Source organism: Odontesthes bonariensis, chromosome 15 (genome assembly GCF_027942865.1).
Source record: "Odontesthes bonariensis isolate fOdoBon6 chromosome 15, fOdoBon6.hap1, whole genome shotgun sequence".
NCBI classification, from domain to species: domain Eukaryota; kingdom Metazoa; phylum Chordata; class Actinopteri; order Atheriniformes; family Atherinopsidae; genus Odontesthes; species Odontesthes bonariensis.
In genome coordinates this window covers 37,716,667-37,733,260 of record NC_134520.1, presented here as the reverse complement: position 1 = coordinate 37,733,260, position 16,594 = coordinate 37,716,667, and the positions used below count along the sequence as shown (strand labels likewise).

The following is a 16,594-nucleotide window of genomic DNA, read 5'->3' as shown; positions in this document are numbered from 1 at the left end:
AGACTCTACAGATACTACAGATACTACAGACTCTACAGATACTACAGACTCTACAGACTCTACAGATACTGCAGATACTACAGACTCTACAGATACTACAGATACTACAGACTCTACAGATACTACAGACTCTACAGATTCTACAGATACTACAGATACTACAGACTCTACAGATACTACAGACTCTACAGATACTACAGACTCTACAGACTCTACAGATACTACAGATACTACAGATTCTACAGATACGCTGACACCAGAAAACCTCTCAGAGCAGCGTTTTCTGGCTGATCGAACATGTTGTCTTCTTCAAAAATACTCTGAGAATCATGGGAAATATTCCAGCCGACCTCCCTAAACGTCAGGTTTTCAGTCTGCTGTGATTGGAAACAGAAAACCACAGAACGTGCTCACATGTTGGAGCAGGAAGCAGCGGCTATTTGCTGCTACTCTTGTTATTGTGGCCATAAAAACCTTGTTAATCTATTTCCTGATCTTTTCATAATCTCTACTTTAAACATATTAATTCTTTTCTGGGCCAAAGTCCACTTCCAGAGGAATCTGCTTCCCTCCAGCAGCCGGACTTCTTCTTCCTTTAAAGTGTCCTGATCAGCAGTTCTGCAGCTTCCTGAAGCTCTCAGAGTTTCTCTTTGGACATTTCCTGCTTCTTCCCTCATCTTCAGGCCTTGTCCCTGAGCATCTTCAGAGGAATGTGTTTTTTCTTTGTTCAGCCACTTAACTCTGAGCTGTGAACCATTCAGGCAGGAAAAAGGCTCCTAACTCTGGGATGAACCAGTGTTGGGTCCAACTGAGCGAAGCAGCCGTTTTAAACTGTCTGTGGTACCATCTGTGAGTGAGGATGACCTCTGACCTCTGACCTCTGGATCTGTGTCCCAGCTCGGCCGAACACCAGTGAGCGGCTGCTGCCTCAGTGGCTGACCGGCATCATCGCCGTCTCCGGCTTCCTCCTCCTCACCTTCGTCGCCTTCCTGGTGAAGAAGGTCTGGTGTGAAGAGCCCGACAGGTCAGAGCTCCATCACATGATATTCTTTCAACTTTTACTCAACAACCTCAACCTTTTAAGCTTCTTTTTCTGCTTTACACTCATTTAATCGTCTTTGAGTCAGTTAAAAACAGAGCAGGAACCATCAGTTAATTAATTTGAAAGTTAAAAAACTAACTTCCAACTGTTGTTGAGATAAAAACAGACGTGGAGGATTAAACTCTGTTATTTACACACCAAGAGCAGGAATGGGAAACGCATTTATAGCTGACAACAAGGCCAAACTATCTGGTAACAATCGTACAAATAAAAAGGTAATCTTTTGCAGCCCTGATTCATGGTTATTAGCTGGAAACTGTTTCCAGGTAAGCATTCTACGGCCTGGTGTTTGGCCCTGTGTGATATCCTTAAATAGGTTGTATAGGATCCTTACTTTGATAAGAAAAATGGTCCTATGGTGATGTTTCCATCATATTTAGATTAGAATCAACCTTTGAGATGAAAGACATCAGAAGTGGTAAATACCAAGAAATTCAGTGTTCATTATGATTGGAAACACCTGTTGTAGTAATAACCATGTAATAACCATGAATCAGAGGCATGATGATTAACTTTAAAACATTTTGCATTTACTGAACCTTCCAAATGTAACTGAACTTTACACCAAATAAACTGAAAGCAAAGATGGAGGGAAGTGGAGGTGCCACAGCCTGGAAGGACAAACAGAAACATCATTATAAGGACTGAGATAATAAATAATAAAGGTAATAAAGTTATGTTCAGTTACAGATGTTACAGATGTTACATTAAAGTTTAGTTCCACCAGGCTGAACTGAGGACATGAGTTGTTGTGGTTAAACCTTCAAACGTCTCGCAGTGAAAACTGGAGTTCCACTGATATTTGTATGAGAATTATTTCAGTGTTAGCATCACCAGATAAACGTGTTTCCCTTGCAGAGCTCATGTGTCTTCAGTTGGCTCGTAAAGGTGGAAAAAGCTGCAGAAACCTGCGCCGATGTGATGAAATCTGGTTTGTTTGTGTGCAGAAGGCGCAGCAGCGTGGAGTCCGTGAGGGAAAACGAGTACGTGGACAGAAACCCCTACGACACCAGGCTGGACGTCATGAGGTGAGAGAGGAAGCTCCACAGCAGCAGAGTAGCTCAGCTTCTCCACCATCGTGAGACCGTGTTCCCCTTCTGCTGCCTGGGGTTAGGGTTAACCCCAGCTATAACCCTAACCCGTCAGGAGCGTCTGCTGCCTCCTGCTGGGTGGGGCAGCTGGGACTGCTAATCAGAGGTGGAGGTGTGAATATTCCTGCTGCACTTTGAGCTTCTGTTCCTCACATCTTTAACTGGGACTCAGCGCAGAAGTTAAAAGGTGGAGGTTTGGGTTTGAAAGCTGGGTTTAAAGATGCTCCTCTTCCCCTGACCTCAGCTGTGGTGTTTCCACTCAGGCAGAAGCATGCTGCACAGCCGCGGTTCTGACGGGTAAACACTCAGTGGGTCACATGGCTCTGAAAGGACCGGGTTATTGGCTAAATTACAATAAGACAAGAAATGAAAGTCTTACCAAGTATATTTGTCTCATTTCTAGTCAAAATATCTCATTACACTTAATATCAGACACAACAGCCTAACAAGCACCATTTCAGCCAGATATAGGGACTTGTTTTAATACAATACATCTGGAATATCTTGTTAAATGAAAAAGTCTTGAAAACAAATTGTTTTGAGTCACATATCATATGAAACAAGCTTTTTTTTTTTTCATTTGAAGAGGTTTTTAAGCTAATTTCAAGATCACTTTTATCTCAAAAGTTCTAAATATCACATTTTATTTCAAGAAATCTTGACAAGCCGATTTTCACTAGTTCCATTGGCAGATTTATTTGCTTATTTCAAGCAAAAACGTCTTTTATTTGCTGTTTTTTTACTTATTTTTGGAGGGGCATTTTTTCCAGTGCTTAATCTGACTAAGAACTGGATCGGATGGGATTCAGAGCCCGAGATAACTGGGCTGAAAGTCACTCTAAACCTGCTTGTAGACGCTGAAGCACGTGGTGAATCAGACTTTGCGTTCTGCGCATGCTCCAGATGTTTTCCCGGGGTCGTGACCCGGAAGTCAAAGGAGACGATATTCCTGTTGTTGTCGCCGTCAGAAAGAAACAAACAACGCGATGGAGAATGCTCCGTTGGGCATCGAGTTTGTGCAACAAGCAGCTCATCACAGACCAAATGTAGAGGGACGTAGCTTCATCTGGCTCTGCGTTCTCCATCTTTCTCCAACGCCTGAGTTTGTTGTTGTTGTTGGTGGTGAAGAGGTCAACAGGAAGTGGCTCTATTAGTAACAGCTGGAATGGGTACAGCGCCACCTATCATACCGGGGTATGACACGCTTTGTGCCTCTGATCCCATTCATTCACCGCCACATATCCAAGGAGAATTACCCTTAATAACTCAGTCTGACTGTAATTCAGCCAATAATCCGATCCTTTCAGGGCCGTGTGACCCCACTGAGTGAATGCAGGCTGGTTAAACTGAACCAGGGAACAGCTGGAGGAGATCTGCCGTCTAAGTCCAATCTTCCTGAAACTTTCAGGTCTTTTCCAGGTTCTCAGACTGACTCGGTTCTGGTTCTGGTTCATGTTGGACCTGGAGGTGTAATAATCTGTGAGGCAGGAGAGCCTCCTCATATAACCAGAATAACAGACAGCTATGATGCTCTGTTTGATAGATGTGAGCTTTATTTTCACATCTTCTACATTAAATTCAATGAATGACTCATCAGGAAACCAGACAAACAGATGCTGAGAGAAGGAATGTTTATTTCCTTCCATCTAATGTCAGCGTGTTTGTGTGCAGGAAGAGGGAGAGCGAGGAGTCGGACAAAGAGAAGGCCGACGGGGACACCTACGAGACGAGCCTGGAGGCCCTAAGGTAGAACAGGAAGCTGCTTTAGTGCGTCATGTTGTTTTGATTATGTTCTTAACTGTTAGATAAAACTTGTACATTTAGTTTCTCGCCTTCTGTATTAAAGCTGCTGTAATCAATTTATAATTATTGATAATAATAATTATATATTTATGTGTATAATTTGCCTCTCGTGTGTTTGTGACTCAGGAGCAAAGACAACAGGAACGCCTACACCAACCTGGTGATCGACAGCAGCGATGATAAAGTCACGTCCATGTGACCATCACACAGCGATCTGATTGGCTCTCCCTCTCCAGCCTTCCCTGCAGATCCAGAGAGCCGAAACTCTGCGATCATTTGAACCTCAATAATGTGTCATGTGATTTTTTGAAGTGATCAATAACTTAATCAGAATGTAATCAGTCCTAAATGTAGATGGGACATTAGATGTAGTGTTTGCTCGTCTCCTCTCAGACTTCCTGTGTGTGCTGAGCTGGTTAATAAGTTTTCTGTTCTCACTGAACCAATAACCTGTGATCAATAATTAACAGCCGAGTCTCCAGAAATCAGCTGAAGCAGAGGAAAGAACCAAAGGTCTGAGAGGGGGCGTGTCCTGTCATCAGGGGCGTGTCCTTTTCCCAGGAGGCGTGTCCTGTTCTCAGGAGTGTCCTCAGGGGACGTGTCCTGTCCTCAGGAGTGTCCTCAGGGGGCGTGTCTTGTCCTCAGGAGTGTTCTCAGGGGGCGTGTCTTGTCCTCAGGAGTGTTCTCAGGGGGCGTGTCCTGTTCTCAGGAGTGTCCTCAGGGGACGTGTCCTGTCCCCAGGTGGCGTGTCCTGTCCTCAGGAGTGTTCTCAGGAGGCGTGTCCTGTTCTCAGGAGGCGTGTCCTGTCCTCAGGAGTGTCCTCAGGGGGCGTGTCTTGTCCTCAGGAGTGTTCTCAGGGGGCGTGTCTTGTCCTCAGGAGTGTTCTCAGGGGGCGTGTCCTGTTCTCAGGAGTGTCCTCAGGGGACGTGTCCTGTCCCCAGGTGGCGTGTCCTGTCCTCAGGAGTGTTCTCAGGAGGCGTGTCCTGTTCTCAGGAGGCGTGTCCTGTCCTCAGGAGTGTCCTCAGGGGGCGTGTCTTGTCCTCAGGAGTGTTCTCAGGAGGCGTGTCCTGTCCTCAGGAGGCGTGTCCTGTCCTCAGGAGTGTCCTCAGGGGACGTGTCCTGTCCCCAGGTGGCGTGTCCTGTCCCCAGGAGTGTCCTCAGGAGGCGTGTCCTGTCCTCAGGAGTGTTCTCAGGAGGCGTGTCCTGTCCTCAGGAGTGTCCTCAGGGGGCGTGTCTTGTCCTCAGGAGTGTTCTCAGGAGGCGTGTCCTGTCCTCAGGAGTGTTCTCAGGAGGCGTGTCCTGTCCTCAGGAGTGTCCTCAGGAGGCGTGTCCTGTCCTCAGGAGTGTTCTCAGGAGGCGTGTCCTGTCCTCAGGAGTGTCCTCAGGGGGCGTGTCTTGTCCTCAGGAGTGTTCTCAGGAGGCGTGTCCTGTCCTCAGGAGTGTTCTCAGGAGGCGTGTCCTGTTCTCAGGGGACGTGTCCTGTCCCCAGGGGGCGTGTCCTGTCCTCAGGAGTGTTCTCAGGAGGCGTGTCCTGTTCTCAGGAGGCGTGTCCTGTCCTCAGGAGTGTTCTCAGGAGGCGTGTCCTGTTCTCAGGAGGCGTGTCCTGTCCTCAGGAGTGTCCTCAGGGGGCGTGTCCTGTCCTCAGGAGTGTTCTCAGGGGGCGTGTCTTGTCCTCAGGAGGCGTGTCCTGTCCTCAGGAGTGTTCTCAGGAGGCGTGTCCTGTTCTCAGGAGGCGTGTCCTGTCCTCAGGAGTGTTCTCAGGGGGCGTGTCTTGTCCTCAGGAGGCGTGTCCTGTCCTCAGGAGTGTTCTCAGGAGGCGTGTCCTGTCCTCAGGAGTGTCCTCAGGGGACGTGTCCTGTCCCCAGGTGGCGTGTCCTGTCCTCAGGAGTGTTCTCAGGGGGCGTGTCCTGTCCTCAGGAGGCGTGTCCTGTCCTCAGGGGGCGTGTCCTGTCCTCAGGAGGTGTAGAGATCCACTCCTTAGCATGAAAACTGAAATCTGGAGTTGTTTCACTCTCAGATTCTCAGGTTTCCCTCATCTGCACAGAACCTCAGTCAGCTGGTTCTGGTCCATCTTTTTGAACCCGGTCAGGTGATGAGCTGGTTCAGGTTGTTAGAACACAGATGACTGCTGACGCTGCATTCTTCTTATTAAACTTTAAACTTTTATCAGCTCCTGTTTTTCAGTGAACTTGTTGTTGAAAACACGTACTCAGTCTGTTCTCTTCACACAAACATCCAGCTTTTTAAAGGTGCTCAGGTCCTTCAGCCTGGAGCCGTTTTAATTAATAAACCTGTTTTTCACCTCAGAATACTGTCCCATTCTAACATTAGTCTGATCCTTTCTGCTGTAAACCTGACACCATGCAGTTAGCAAAGGGCTCCTTACTCACAGCAATAAACAGCTGTTACTGTTTAACGACTATGTGAACTATTTATTTTTTAGTCGACTTCAGCAGAAAATGGAAGATTGTCCGATACTCCGTCAGCAGCAGCCAGACGGCCGTTTGTGGTTCAGCTGACATATAAAGTATATTTATAGGTATGAAATATAAAGTAAACTACTTTTTATTGGCAGCTTTACTTAAAGCAATACAATGTAACTTCTCAAAAAGCCCACTCTGGAGCTCCCCCTACAGGCTTGGAGGTAATGTACGGTTACACTGTCGTAAATACAACACCCTTTCACTTTCACGTTTGTTGACGAACCGGCGAGGAGTCAGAAGGTGCAAGCTATGTCGACCGAGAAGGTAAGAGTAATCAAATGTACCTGGGAGCGTGAGAGGGCTCTATTTGTTTCTGCGGTAGGTGTGCCAGAAAGCAAGTCGAAGTACTTCCGCTCAGCTCCCGGGCCGCTCCCGGGCCGGTCCAGCAAAGTTACATAGCGCAGTTTTTCCCACTCAGACCCCCGAAGGGCATAGGAGACAGGCCCATCGTAATATTAAAACTCATTCTAGCCGCACAATTTTTTTCAAGCTGTTATTTTAAGGTGGAAATGTTACATAGTATTGCTTTAAAGTAAAGGGTTCCAAACGTTTTTAATACCTTCAGCTCGGAGGGTGTGAGGTGTTGCTGTCATGATTTCATTGTATGAAAGATACTAATGAAGTCTGATAAAATTGATTTTATTCTGGCCCTGAGGGCCCTTAGTTCTGAGGGCCCTTAGTTCTGAGGGCCCTTAGTTCTGAGGGCCCTTAGTTCTGAGGGCCCTTAGTTCTGAGGGCCCTTAGTTCCGGCCCTGGATGAAAAACATTTCGACAGCGTGAGAAGAACATCGCAAACATTTAAACGACAAATCTTTTTGGTGTTTCTATATACGCATAAAATATGTATGAACAATATTAATTAAGTTAACATTACATAACGAACCCTTGATAATAATATTTATCTTTCTGGACTATAATTGACATACATACATAAAAAATCTGAGCCGTGTGATATTAATGAATAGACAGCTGAGTTTATAAAGGTTTAATTCAGACACCTGTTCTCTATTTCACTTTATTTATTTATTTTCTGCTGCAAAATGTCTGTTACAATCTGTAATTCATAGGCTTTTGATTAAAGTTACTGATTTCCTGAGACATTTCCTTCCAGGAAAGTCTCAGCCTGTTCATTATTTATTAATGATTCAAATAAACACCATCAGAATCTCTTAAAATCATCCCAAATGACACGTTCCAGGAAACATCCGGACAGAATAAGACATGACGGGAGGTGAAGCCCCTGAAATATGAGACAAAGCTGCAGAATCTAACCTCAGATCACAGTAACTGTGGCGCAAAAACATCAATAATTTCCAGTTAAATCAAAAAATAAATTAGAGTTAATCTACAAAACAATTAATCATAACAAAATAAAGTATTTGTGCAGATGATATGTAAAAAAGTTCTCCCTTTAACGGATGTTTAAGCAAACATTTGACATTTAGAAGAATCCTCTTATTCCCTAATCTCCTCAAATGTCATTCATGGGTGATTTATGTATTTGTTTTTCTAAAAAAGTTGGAAAAAAAACATTTATGTTCACATTTTTGAGTATGAAAAGTTTTGACTCGGTGATTAAACTGCTACAAGTTAGCCAAGGGGGCTAGCTTCAGTGCTAGCTAAACAGAATTACAGTGAAAATTCTAACTTTTCTGCACGTGTTCGGTTATGAATGACCAAATTATCCAGTTTCAACCCACAAACTAGTTTTTTCTAATTAATTTCTGCTAAACATTCAAACCTTATATCTTTCTTGTATAGTCAGAGAAGCTAACTGACAAAGCTAAAGTTAGCGGCTAACATTTAGCGCAAAGAGTAATTGGGTAACAGTTGTGGCCGACGGCACAAAACACGAAGTTTTAAACTTGACAGTTTCAGGCTTAATTTCTCCTTTGTTGAAGGACTCAAAGAATTCCTTCAGAGGTTATCAAGTTAACTACTATGGAAGTTTTTCTGTGCCATCAGAGTTTGAATACGAATTTCTAATATTGAACTTTTACAGCATAAAAATCAGACTTTGAATTTGAAAAAACCAACAGTGTAAAAAAAAAATCAATTTCTAAAACCAAAAATCAGTGGAAAAAAATTTGTTGGATGAATTGAGACAGGGATCGATTGCTTCTCCCTGTTTACCCGGATGTTGAGTCGGTTCTTTTTCCACTGAATTTTTTGAAGTTGAATTTTTTTTTTAGATGTTGATTTTTTTTCCACTGATTTTTGTTTTTATAAATAGATTTTTTTTTACACTGTTGGTTTTTCAAATTCAAAGTTGGATTTTGATGCTGTAAATATGAGCAAGATAATACCAACAGCAGAAAAACGGAACATTTTCAGGGATTTGCAGGCATGTCCAGGTTGGTTATTGCAGCTTTTGGACACCACAGGAAGGAAATGATGCAGCAACGATAGGTGGGAAGAAGCTGAATTAGATCATTGGAAGTATTGCTGATGAAAAGAGACTTTTTCATCAAAGTTGTAATTCTTGTTTTGATTGCTGATTACACCTACTGTTGTCACTGTATCAGAAAATGAAATTAATCAAACCCCAAGAATCCCAGCTGTCCAAAATGCTGAATTAATGAACCTGTGATGGGGTTAAGGAAGAATTAGTGGTTGAAAGGTACCCGACAGTTTTGTTCTTATGCTGTTTTCTAAGGTCTTTAACAGAAAACATTTAACACCTCAGTGAACCTTTCATGGAAATATTGAAGAAAAAAGGTCATTTAAGGTGTTTTGTGCAATCAGCATCTAAAACTTAAAGACTTCATAAAGATGTGTTGAAGACAATAAATTATATTTAATGAATCTTAAAGACTGACTTTAGAATATATAATTACAGATCTATTCTAAAGTTTAAAGAACTCGCGCACGTCAACAAACGTGGCCGAGCTTCTTTGGATGCTACCAGTTTCCCTCCGCTTTCAGTTTTTGTGCTAAGCTAAGCTAAACATGTTTCCATGACAACTATCATGTGGAAGACGCTGTAAGACACACGAGTTTATAACTTCCGTCATTAATATAGATCTATGCGTGGAGTATAACGTATGCATGAGTTTCATGTTCATTTCTGAAATTTAAAAAAAAAAAGAACTTTATCAGATGATGTCACTACTCTGACAAATCTGAAGACGCCACGAGACCCGACCGGAACCTCGACCCAAAGGCCGGGAACCTTCCAAGTGCCGGTTTGTGTCCACAGGAAGCATTTGTGTGCGTTTCTCTCTGTTTGTGAGGACGTTTTAGGAGGAAACGCCTCAGAGACGGCTGGTTTCTGCCAGGTGAGTGTTACAGTCAGGTGTCCTCACAAAGGTACAAAGACAGGAATCTGTGTGCGGTTTGTTCTTTTTTGCTCGTTGGAAAGTTCAGCGCCGGCATCCAGTCGGATGGCGTGAACACGTGCGCGTGCATGCAGGCGTGTGCATTATGACAGGATGTCCAGCGTGACGGTTCCTCGCTGCTTCTTCAGGATGGCGACCGCCTGCTCGTGAGTCGTTCCCTGCAGACTCTCCCCGTTCACCACCAGGATCTGGTCGCCGCGCTTCAGACGCCCGTCCACCGCCGCCGCGCCCTGAAACGTGCACACAGAGACGTTAAACCTTACTCGTGTTGGACGTAAACTAAAAGAGGTCCAAATACAGAGCCCTGTGGTACGCCTCCAGCTGTATTCACACAGCAGAGAAACAGTGCCATCATCAGGTCACACTGTGAATTACAACAACATCCTCTAATCTCTATTCAATGGATGTTACAGTTCTACTTTCTTCTACTATCTTGTCTCAGAGTGATGGAGAAAAACTGCTCCATGCATCTGTTACTTCAGGATTGGACTGCTGTAATTCTTTATTATTGGGCTGTCCCAAAGTGAAAAAAAGTTTCAGAACACTCGTACACATGTATTTTTCCCAGTTACGGTTTCTCACCTTACTGAAGACGGTTTATAACCTTTAAAGGGTTAAACAGCAGAACAGGAGCTCCTCACAGACCGTTCTCACCTTACTGAAGACGGTTTATAACCTTTAAAGGGTTAAACAGCAGAACGGGAGCTCCTCACGGACCGTTCTCACCTTACTGAAGACGGTTTATAACCTTTAAAGGGTTAAACAGCAGAACGGGAGCTCCTCGCAGACCGTTCTCACCTTACTGAAGACGGTTTATAACCTTTAAAGGGTTAAACAGCAGAACAGGAGCTCCTCACAGACCGTTCTCACCTTACTGAAGACGGTTTATAACCTTTAAAGGGTTAAACAGCAGAACAGGAGCTCCTCACAGACCGTTCTCACCTTACTGAAGACGGTTTATAACCTTTAAAGGGTTAAACAGCAGAACAGGAGCTCCTCACAGACCGTTCTCACCTTACTGAAGACGGTCTTGACGTAGATCGGCAGGTCTCCGTGCGGGCTGCCGAAGCCTCCGACGATGCTGAAGCCGAGTCCCTCTGAGCCTTTCTCCAGCCCGATGGTGCGGGGCCGCGGAGCCCTGAGGGGGAGGAGGGTCAGGGTCAGGGTCAGGGTCAGGGTCAGGTTCTGGTTCTGGTTCTGGTTCTGGTTCTGGTGCTACTACATGATACTCTGTGTGTGTGTGTGTTCTCACTCTGGCTCGGCTGGCTGTGTGTCGGCTGACAGACTGCAGCTGCTGGACAGACTCTCCACCTGAGAGCTGATGGCTCTGATGTTGGTGTCGGCCACCACCTGAGAACCAGACACAGAGATTACAAACCGCTCTGAGCAACGGGGGCGTCTGGGTCTGGGTCTGCGGTCAGGAGGGCGGGGCAACGGGGCAACGGGGCAACGGGGCAACGGGGCAACGGGGCAACGGGGCTGCTGATGGATGAGCCGGTTCCCCCGGCTCAAATGATTTTATTTGCATTTTCTGTTCCATCCAAACCTTTCTTTGATCTGGAGTTGCAGATTAAATAAAAAAGCATCGCTTTGTGTCTGAATGTGGTGTACAGATGCATCATGGGAAATGAGTACTTTTCAGTAAACTAAAGCAGAAACAATGAAAACATGAAACGTGAAGCTGAACTGAAGCCTGAGTGCTGCAGGATGATAAAAGCTTCATTAGCATAACGCTCTGCTGCTATCACACTCCCAGCATGCAGCAGTCAGCCTGCTGGAGCGCACTGATAACACATGCACACGCACGTGCACACGCACTGATCAATATGAGCTGCAGAGGAAGAGCGGCCGAATAAAATCAGACTGATTTATGAATCCTGTCTGACTGGAATAAACAGAACCAGAGCTCAGCTGTGTGAGCGTTTTACCTCCAGACTGATGTTCCCGTAGCTGTTCTTCAGCATGCTGACGGCCTCGCTGTGAGACAGGCCGTCCACCGACTGCCCGTTAATACTGACAATCCTGTCGCCCACCTGGGAACACATCAGTACATTCTGATGAGGAAACAGCTGCTGACCCAACAGCTTTTTTATGAAAGTAGAAAATAAAATGGGGCCATAAATGGATCCCTGTGGGACACCTGCGGTTACCACAGTCACCTTGAGTCGGTGCGTCTTGGCGGCAACTCCGCTGGCCTGAATCATGGCGACGAAGATGGGGATTTCCCCCAGGGGGCTGCCCTTCCCCCCGGCTATACTCACCCCGAGGGAGTCCCCGACACCCTGAGGGGGGAGACAAAGAACATCAAACTTCTCAGATGATGAGCAGTTTCCTGCCCCGTGGTCCCTGACTTCCTGTTTCCTCGTTTACAACAACGCGTCGTCTTTACCGACTCTGCACTGGTTAGTTTGGGATGTGTTTTAGGGAAACTGTTAGAAAGATGGACGACATTCAGAGCTGCTGTAAAACTGCTTCTTGGAATGATTCAGGAAGCTGTTTTGGACTACGGCTGCTTTTAGGACTTGTTTTCATTCCTTTTAAAATTTTAGTCTGGTTTGGGACATACGTTTGGACGTGGTTTTGCATTACTTTTTGAAAGAGTTGTACTTTGTTTAGGTTCATTTGGACTTTGGCCAATGAGATTGTGTCATTTGGACAAATTGGCCACTCTTGGCTGAAACTACTTTCAATGGGGGCTGTTATCACACAGTGAAACTAAACCAGCAGCAAGCCTACTTAGCAGTCAAAGTATAGCAAAAAGCAGCCTGGTACACAAAAAAAATGTACTTACTTATTCTGGATGAATCAAGGAGTTCACAGTCCCTCCAAAAGTTAAAACACACACTGAGCTAACACACTACCTGGGCTGACTAAAAAGAACTTGGGTCATGCAGACCCCTCCCACAGATTAACGGGCAAATTGGCTGAAACTAGTTTCAATGGGGCTGTTATCACTCAGTGAAACTAAACATGGCATTTTGTAAGCTACATGTGGTATCTTTTTGTGTTTATAATAAAATAATACAAATAATATAATATGTGGTTGTGTTGGTAGCGGGTTGAGTCTTTTTTTTGTTATGGGGGGGGGGGGGGGGGGGGTGTAAGGGATGGTTCGCCCAGGCCATAATCTAGCCAGGACCGCTGCTGCTGTGATCCAGTTCCAGTTAAAGACTGCAGAGGTCAGAGTGTCTGAGAGAGGACTTTACCCTGCTGATGTCCACGGTCCTGATGCCGGCGTCCACACCTGCACACACACACACACAACACCGATCAAACTCCTGCAGGGATCAGTGTATGAAAACCTGAACCATAAACCTATGAAAACCGGTGTGAAACCTCTGCGTTGTGTTAAGGTTAATGGAGACCACACCGCTGCTCTTTCGAAGGTCTTTTTATTTTCCAACCTTTCCTCACCGAACATCACAAAAAAGAGGAATAGTTTTGGCGGGACCGTGTCTTTTGTCGCAAATGTTGCTCCCCCATAAAATAATGTACAGAATATATATATATATATATATATATAAAAAACTAAAGAACTCATTTTAAATCAATATGCTGTATGATACGGGCCTAAGTTTGGACAGGGACCATATGGACAAGTCACAACCAAAGTTTGGGGAAGGCAGAGTTGTCCGTCCCAATATTCTACACACTAATCTTATAAATGTCAGGTTAAAAACAATAATTTTGTGGAATTATACACAGCCAAATTACAGCTTGTTACCACCAGCATGACTCTGCTGCCTCCATGTTCCTACCTGAGCCGCTGGCAGGAGAGGAAGTGATGTCACTGCTGGGCTTGGTGATGTCACTGCTGGGCTTGGTGATGTCACTGCTGGGCTTGGTGATGTCACTGCTGGGCTTGGTGCTGTTGCTGAGGGGAAGGGCGGAGGTGGGCGGGTCAGAGGATGCTGGGGTCTGGGTGAGGGGCGGAGCCACAACACCTGAGCTGGTCCTGCTGACGTGACTCATCTGGGAGAAACAGAGTTATGTTCATTCACATCATGTTTTCAGCTTCAGAGTCACATGACGGGGCCCCAAACAGGTGAAAACTTTCCCTTTATAAAGTGAATCTGAAGTCAGAAAGAGACAAAAACATGTGACAGAACCTGCAGGACATGGAGCCGCTGTGGTGGCAGCTTTTTGTTATTCTACACTGATGTGGATGCTGAGCTGCTGGAATTATTTCTGCTGGGAACTCTATTTACATCTGTTATTAATATGTAGTCATGGCAACGGAAACCAAGCTGTTCAAAGCCCCCCAAAAATGTCATCCCACTGGTTGAAGAGGAGACGTCTGGGATGCAGGAACAAAGTGGAGACAAAGGAGGAGGAAGTTTAAACCATTTCTTCCCTCGATCATCAGGGGAAATGTGAGATCTCTGGAGGATAAAATGGACGAGCTTGGATCCCTGATGAGGACACAGCAGGAATATCAGGCAGAGACCTGGCTGCAGGAACAGCTCTAACAGCTCTCTGCTCAGCTTTAAGACTATCCGGGCAGACAGAGACTGCAGACAGAGCGCTAACAGGAAAGGAGGATGATCACAGAGCTGGTTAACAACAGATGCTGTAATCCTGGACCTGGCTGCAGGAACAGCTCTAACAGCTCTGTGCTCAGCTTTAAGACTATCCGGGCAGACAGAGACTGCAGACAGAGCGGTAACAGGAAAGGAGGAGGATCACAGAGCTGGTTAACAACAGATGCTGTAATCCTGGACCTGGCTGCAGACACAGCTCTAACAGCTCTCTGCTCAGCTTTAAGACTATCCGATGTGTGTGTTTCCTTTAACAAACACACACATCTGTAAATAGGAACATTAAACCTCCTGAACACATTAATGAATTCATCTTTATAGAACTTCTGGTTTCTGTTCCTGAGCCTAAAAACAGCCTGAAAGGAGTCTAAAATTAGACTAAAAGGAGACTAAAATTAGGCTAAAATTAGGCTAGAAGAAGCCTAAAATTAGGCTAAAAGGAGCCTAAAAGTAGACTAAAATTAGGCTAAAAGGAGCCTAAAAGGAGTCTAAAATTAGACTAAAAGGAGTCTAAAATTAGGCTAAAAGGAGACTAAAATTAGGCTAAATGGAGCCTAAAAGGAGTCTAAAATAAGGCTAAAAGGAGCCTAAAATTAGGTTAAAATTAGGCTTAAACGAGCCTAAAAGGAGACAAAAAGGAGTCTGAAATTTGCCTAAAAGGAGCCTATAGCAGCACCTTGTGGAGCACCAAACTCCTTCTGTGAGATTTACTCATAAAATCGATAGCTTTAAGACTATCCGGGCAGACAGAGACTGCAGACAGAGCGCTAACAGGAAAGCAGGAGGATCACAGAGCTGGTTATAAGAAATAAGAAATAAGAACACACACACCTGGCTGCCCTGGGAGTTGTGTCGTGATGAAATCCAGGAAGCGGCTTTAAGTCGGCCGAGCTCCAACAGGACGGGACCCCGAGCGCACTGCAAGACACAGAAATCATCTGTGAGAACAGCAGTTGATCAAAGGATGGGTTCCATCATGTTCTCACATTACAGCAGGAATATATAAAGGTCAAACATCTCAGGTCCTGATAACCAGCTGCGTGGAACAGAGCTCTCATTTATTACGTTTAATGTCCACAGATTTATGAGGTTTTTACATCTGCTGGTTACAAACATGGCAACATACTGATCTCCATCAGGCTGAACTGAGCTGATGAAAGGATGGAGTTTATTCCACAGCATCTGGTAGCATCCAGCAGTAAACTCTGGGTCTGTGGTACCTTCAGGATGGCGGCCACAGCTTCCTGGGAGGCGTGTCTGGTGTCGTCTCTGTTGACGGACAGGATCTGGTCTCCCTGCATCAGCCGGCCGTCCAGCTCAGCAGCGCCCCCTCTGACCACCTCCGAGATGAACACGCCGCTGCCGCTCCTGGACACCGCACACAGAAACTCTTATAGAAACTATTACTATTCAGTTTGTTTGTAAATGATCGCCCAAGTTGTTGTCCTTTGAATGTCACCTGCCAAATGTATGCTGATGATGCTGTTCTGTATGTCCATGCAAAGGATAAAAAACACGCTGCGCAACAATTGACAGATGCTCTGACAAATGTGTATAACTGGCTTGAGAAATCCCAAGTATACTTGAACATATCCAAGACTGTTTGTATGTACTTATCAAAAAGAGCAAATACCGACGGTGATCCTAACGTCTTAGTGCAAGGAAAAACAACTGAGGTGGTACAAGAGTTTAAATACTTAGGAATCACTCTTGACTCACAACTTCTTTTCAAACGACAGATAAAAAACATTGTATATAAAATTAAGTTCAACTTGTCCAACTTTAGGTTTATTAGAAACAATCTACCTCGAGTCAGCAAAATTGTACTTTGACACAATGATCTGTCACACATGTTCTATTGTTTAATAAGTTGGGCAACAAACTTAAAACAACACTAAAACCGATTGAAATAGTTTATAAACGAGCTCTGAAAGTACTAGATAAAAAAACAAAAGCGTGCCATCATTGTCAGATACTAAAAAACATGAGCGCTTAAACTGGGACAACACTGTTAAACACACCGATGCTATCTGGATTTACAAAATCTTCCACAGCAAAGCAGCTCCTCCATTTCAAGAATTTGTGAAAAAAAACTCAAACAGATCAAGAAGAGCTGGCTCTAGAGGTGACTGTGTAGTTCCTTTCAGAAAGAGTGTCTTTAGTCAAACCACGTTTTCTGTTCGTGCTTCTCACACCACACACATTACGTGACCTCTGACCTCTGACCTCTGACCTCTGA

At 44.9% G+C, this 16,594-nt stretch overlaps 1 protein-coding gene and 1 long non-coding RNA gene across 5 annotated transcripts in view; one reads left to right on the top strand and one right to left on the bottom strand.

The window, feature by feature from the left end:
- Window positions 1-2,046: 2,046 nt before the first annotated feature.
- LOC142399959 (uncharacterized) lies at window positions 2,047-4,287 on the top strand. Its single transcript, XR_012772898.1, has 3 exons — window positions 2,047-2,130; window positions 3,865-3,939; window positions 4,123-4,287. It is a non-coding gene; the product is annotated as an uncharacterized LOC142399959 (long non-coding RNA).
- Window positions 4,288-7,287: 3,000 nt separating this feature from the next.
- Window positions 7,288-16,594, bottom strand: part of patj (PATJ crumbs cell polarity complex component) — a 251,504-nt gene continuing 242,197 nt past the window's right edge. For all 4 annotated transcript variants that reach the window (XM_075486127.1, XM_075486126.1, XM_075486129.1 and 1 more), the window contains 9 exons: window positions 15,576-15,723; window positions 15,187-15,273; window positions 13,576-13,789; window positions 13,024-13,061; window positions 11,977-12,099; window positions 11,746-11,850; window positions 11,070-11,167; window positions 10,832-10,955; window positions 7,288-10,047 (listed from right to left, as the gene is read on the bottom strand). In XM_075486127.1, coding sequence (XP_075342242.1) covers window positions 9,901-10,047; window positions 10,832-10,955; window positions 11,070-11,167; window positions 11,746-11,850; window positions 11,977-12,099; window positions 13,024-13,061; window positions 13,576-13,789; window positions 15,187-15,273; window positions 15,576-15,723 — 1,084 coding nt within the window. In that variant the 3' untranslated portion in view covers window positions 7,288-9,900. The remainder of the gene's footprint in view (window positions 10,048-10,831; window positions 10,956-11,069; window positions 11,168-11,745; window positions 11,851-11,976; window positions 12,100-13,023; window positions 13,062-13,575; window positions 13,790-15,186; window positions 15,274-15,575; window positions 15,724-16,594) is intronic.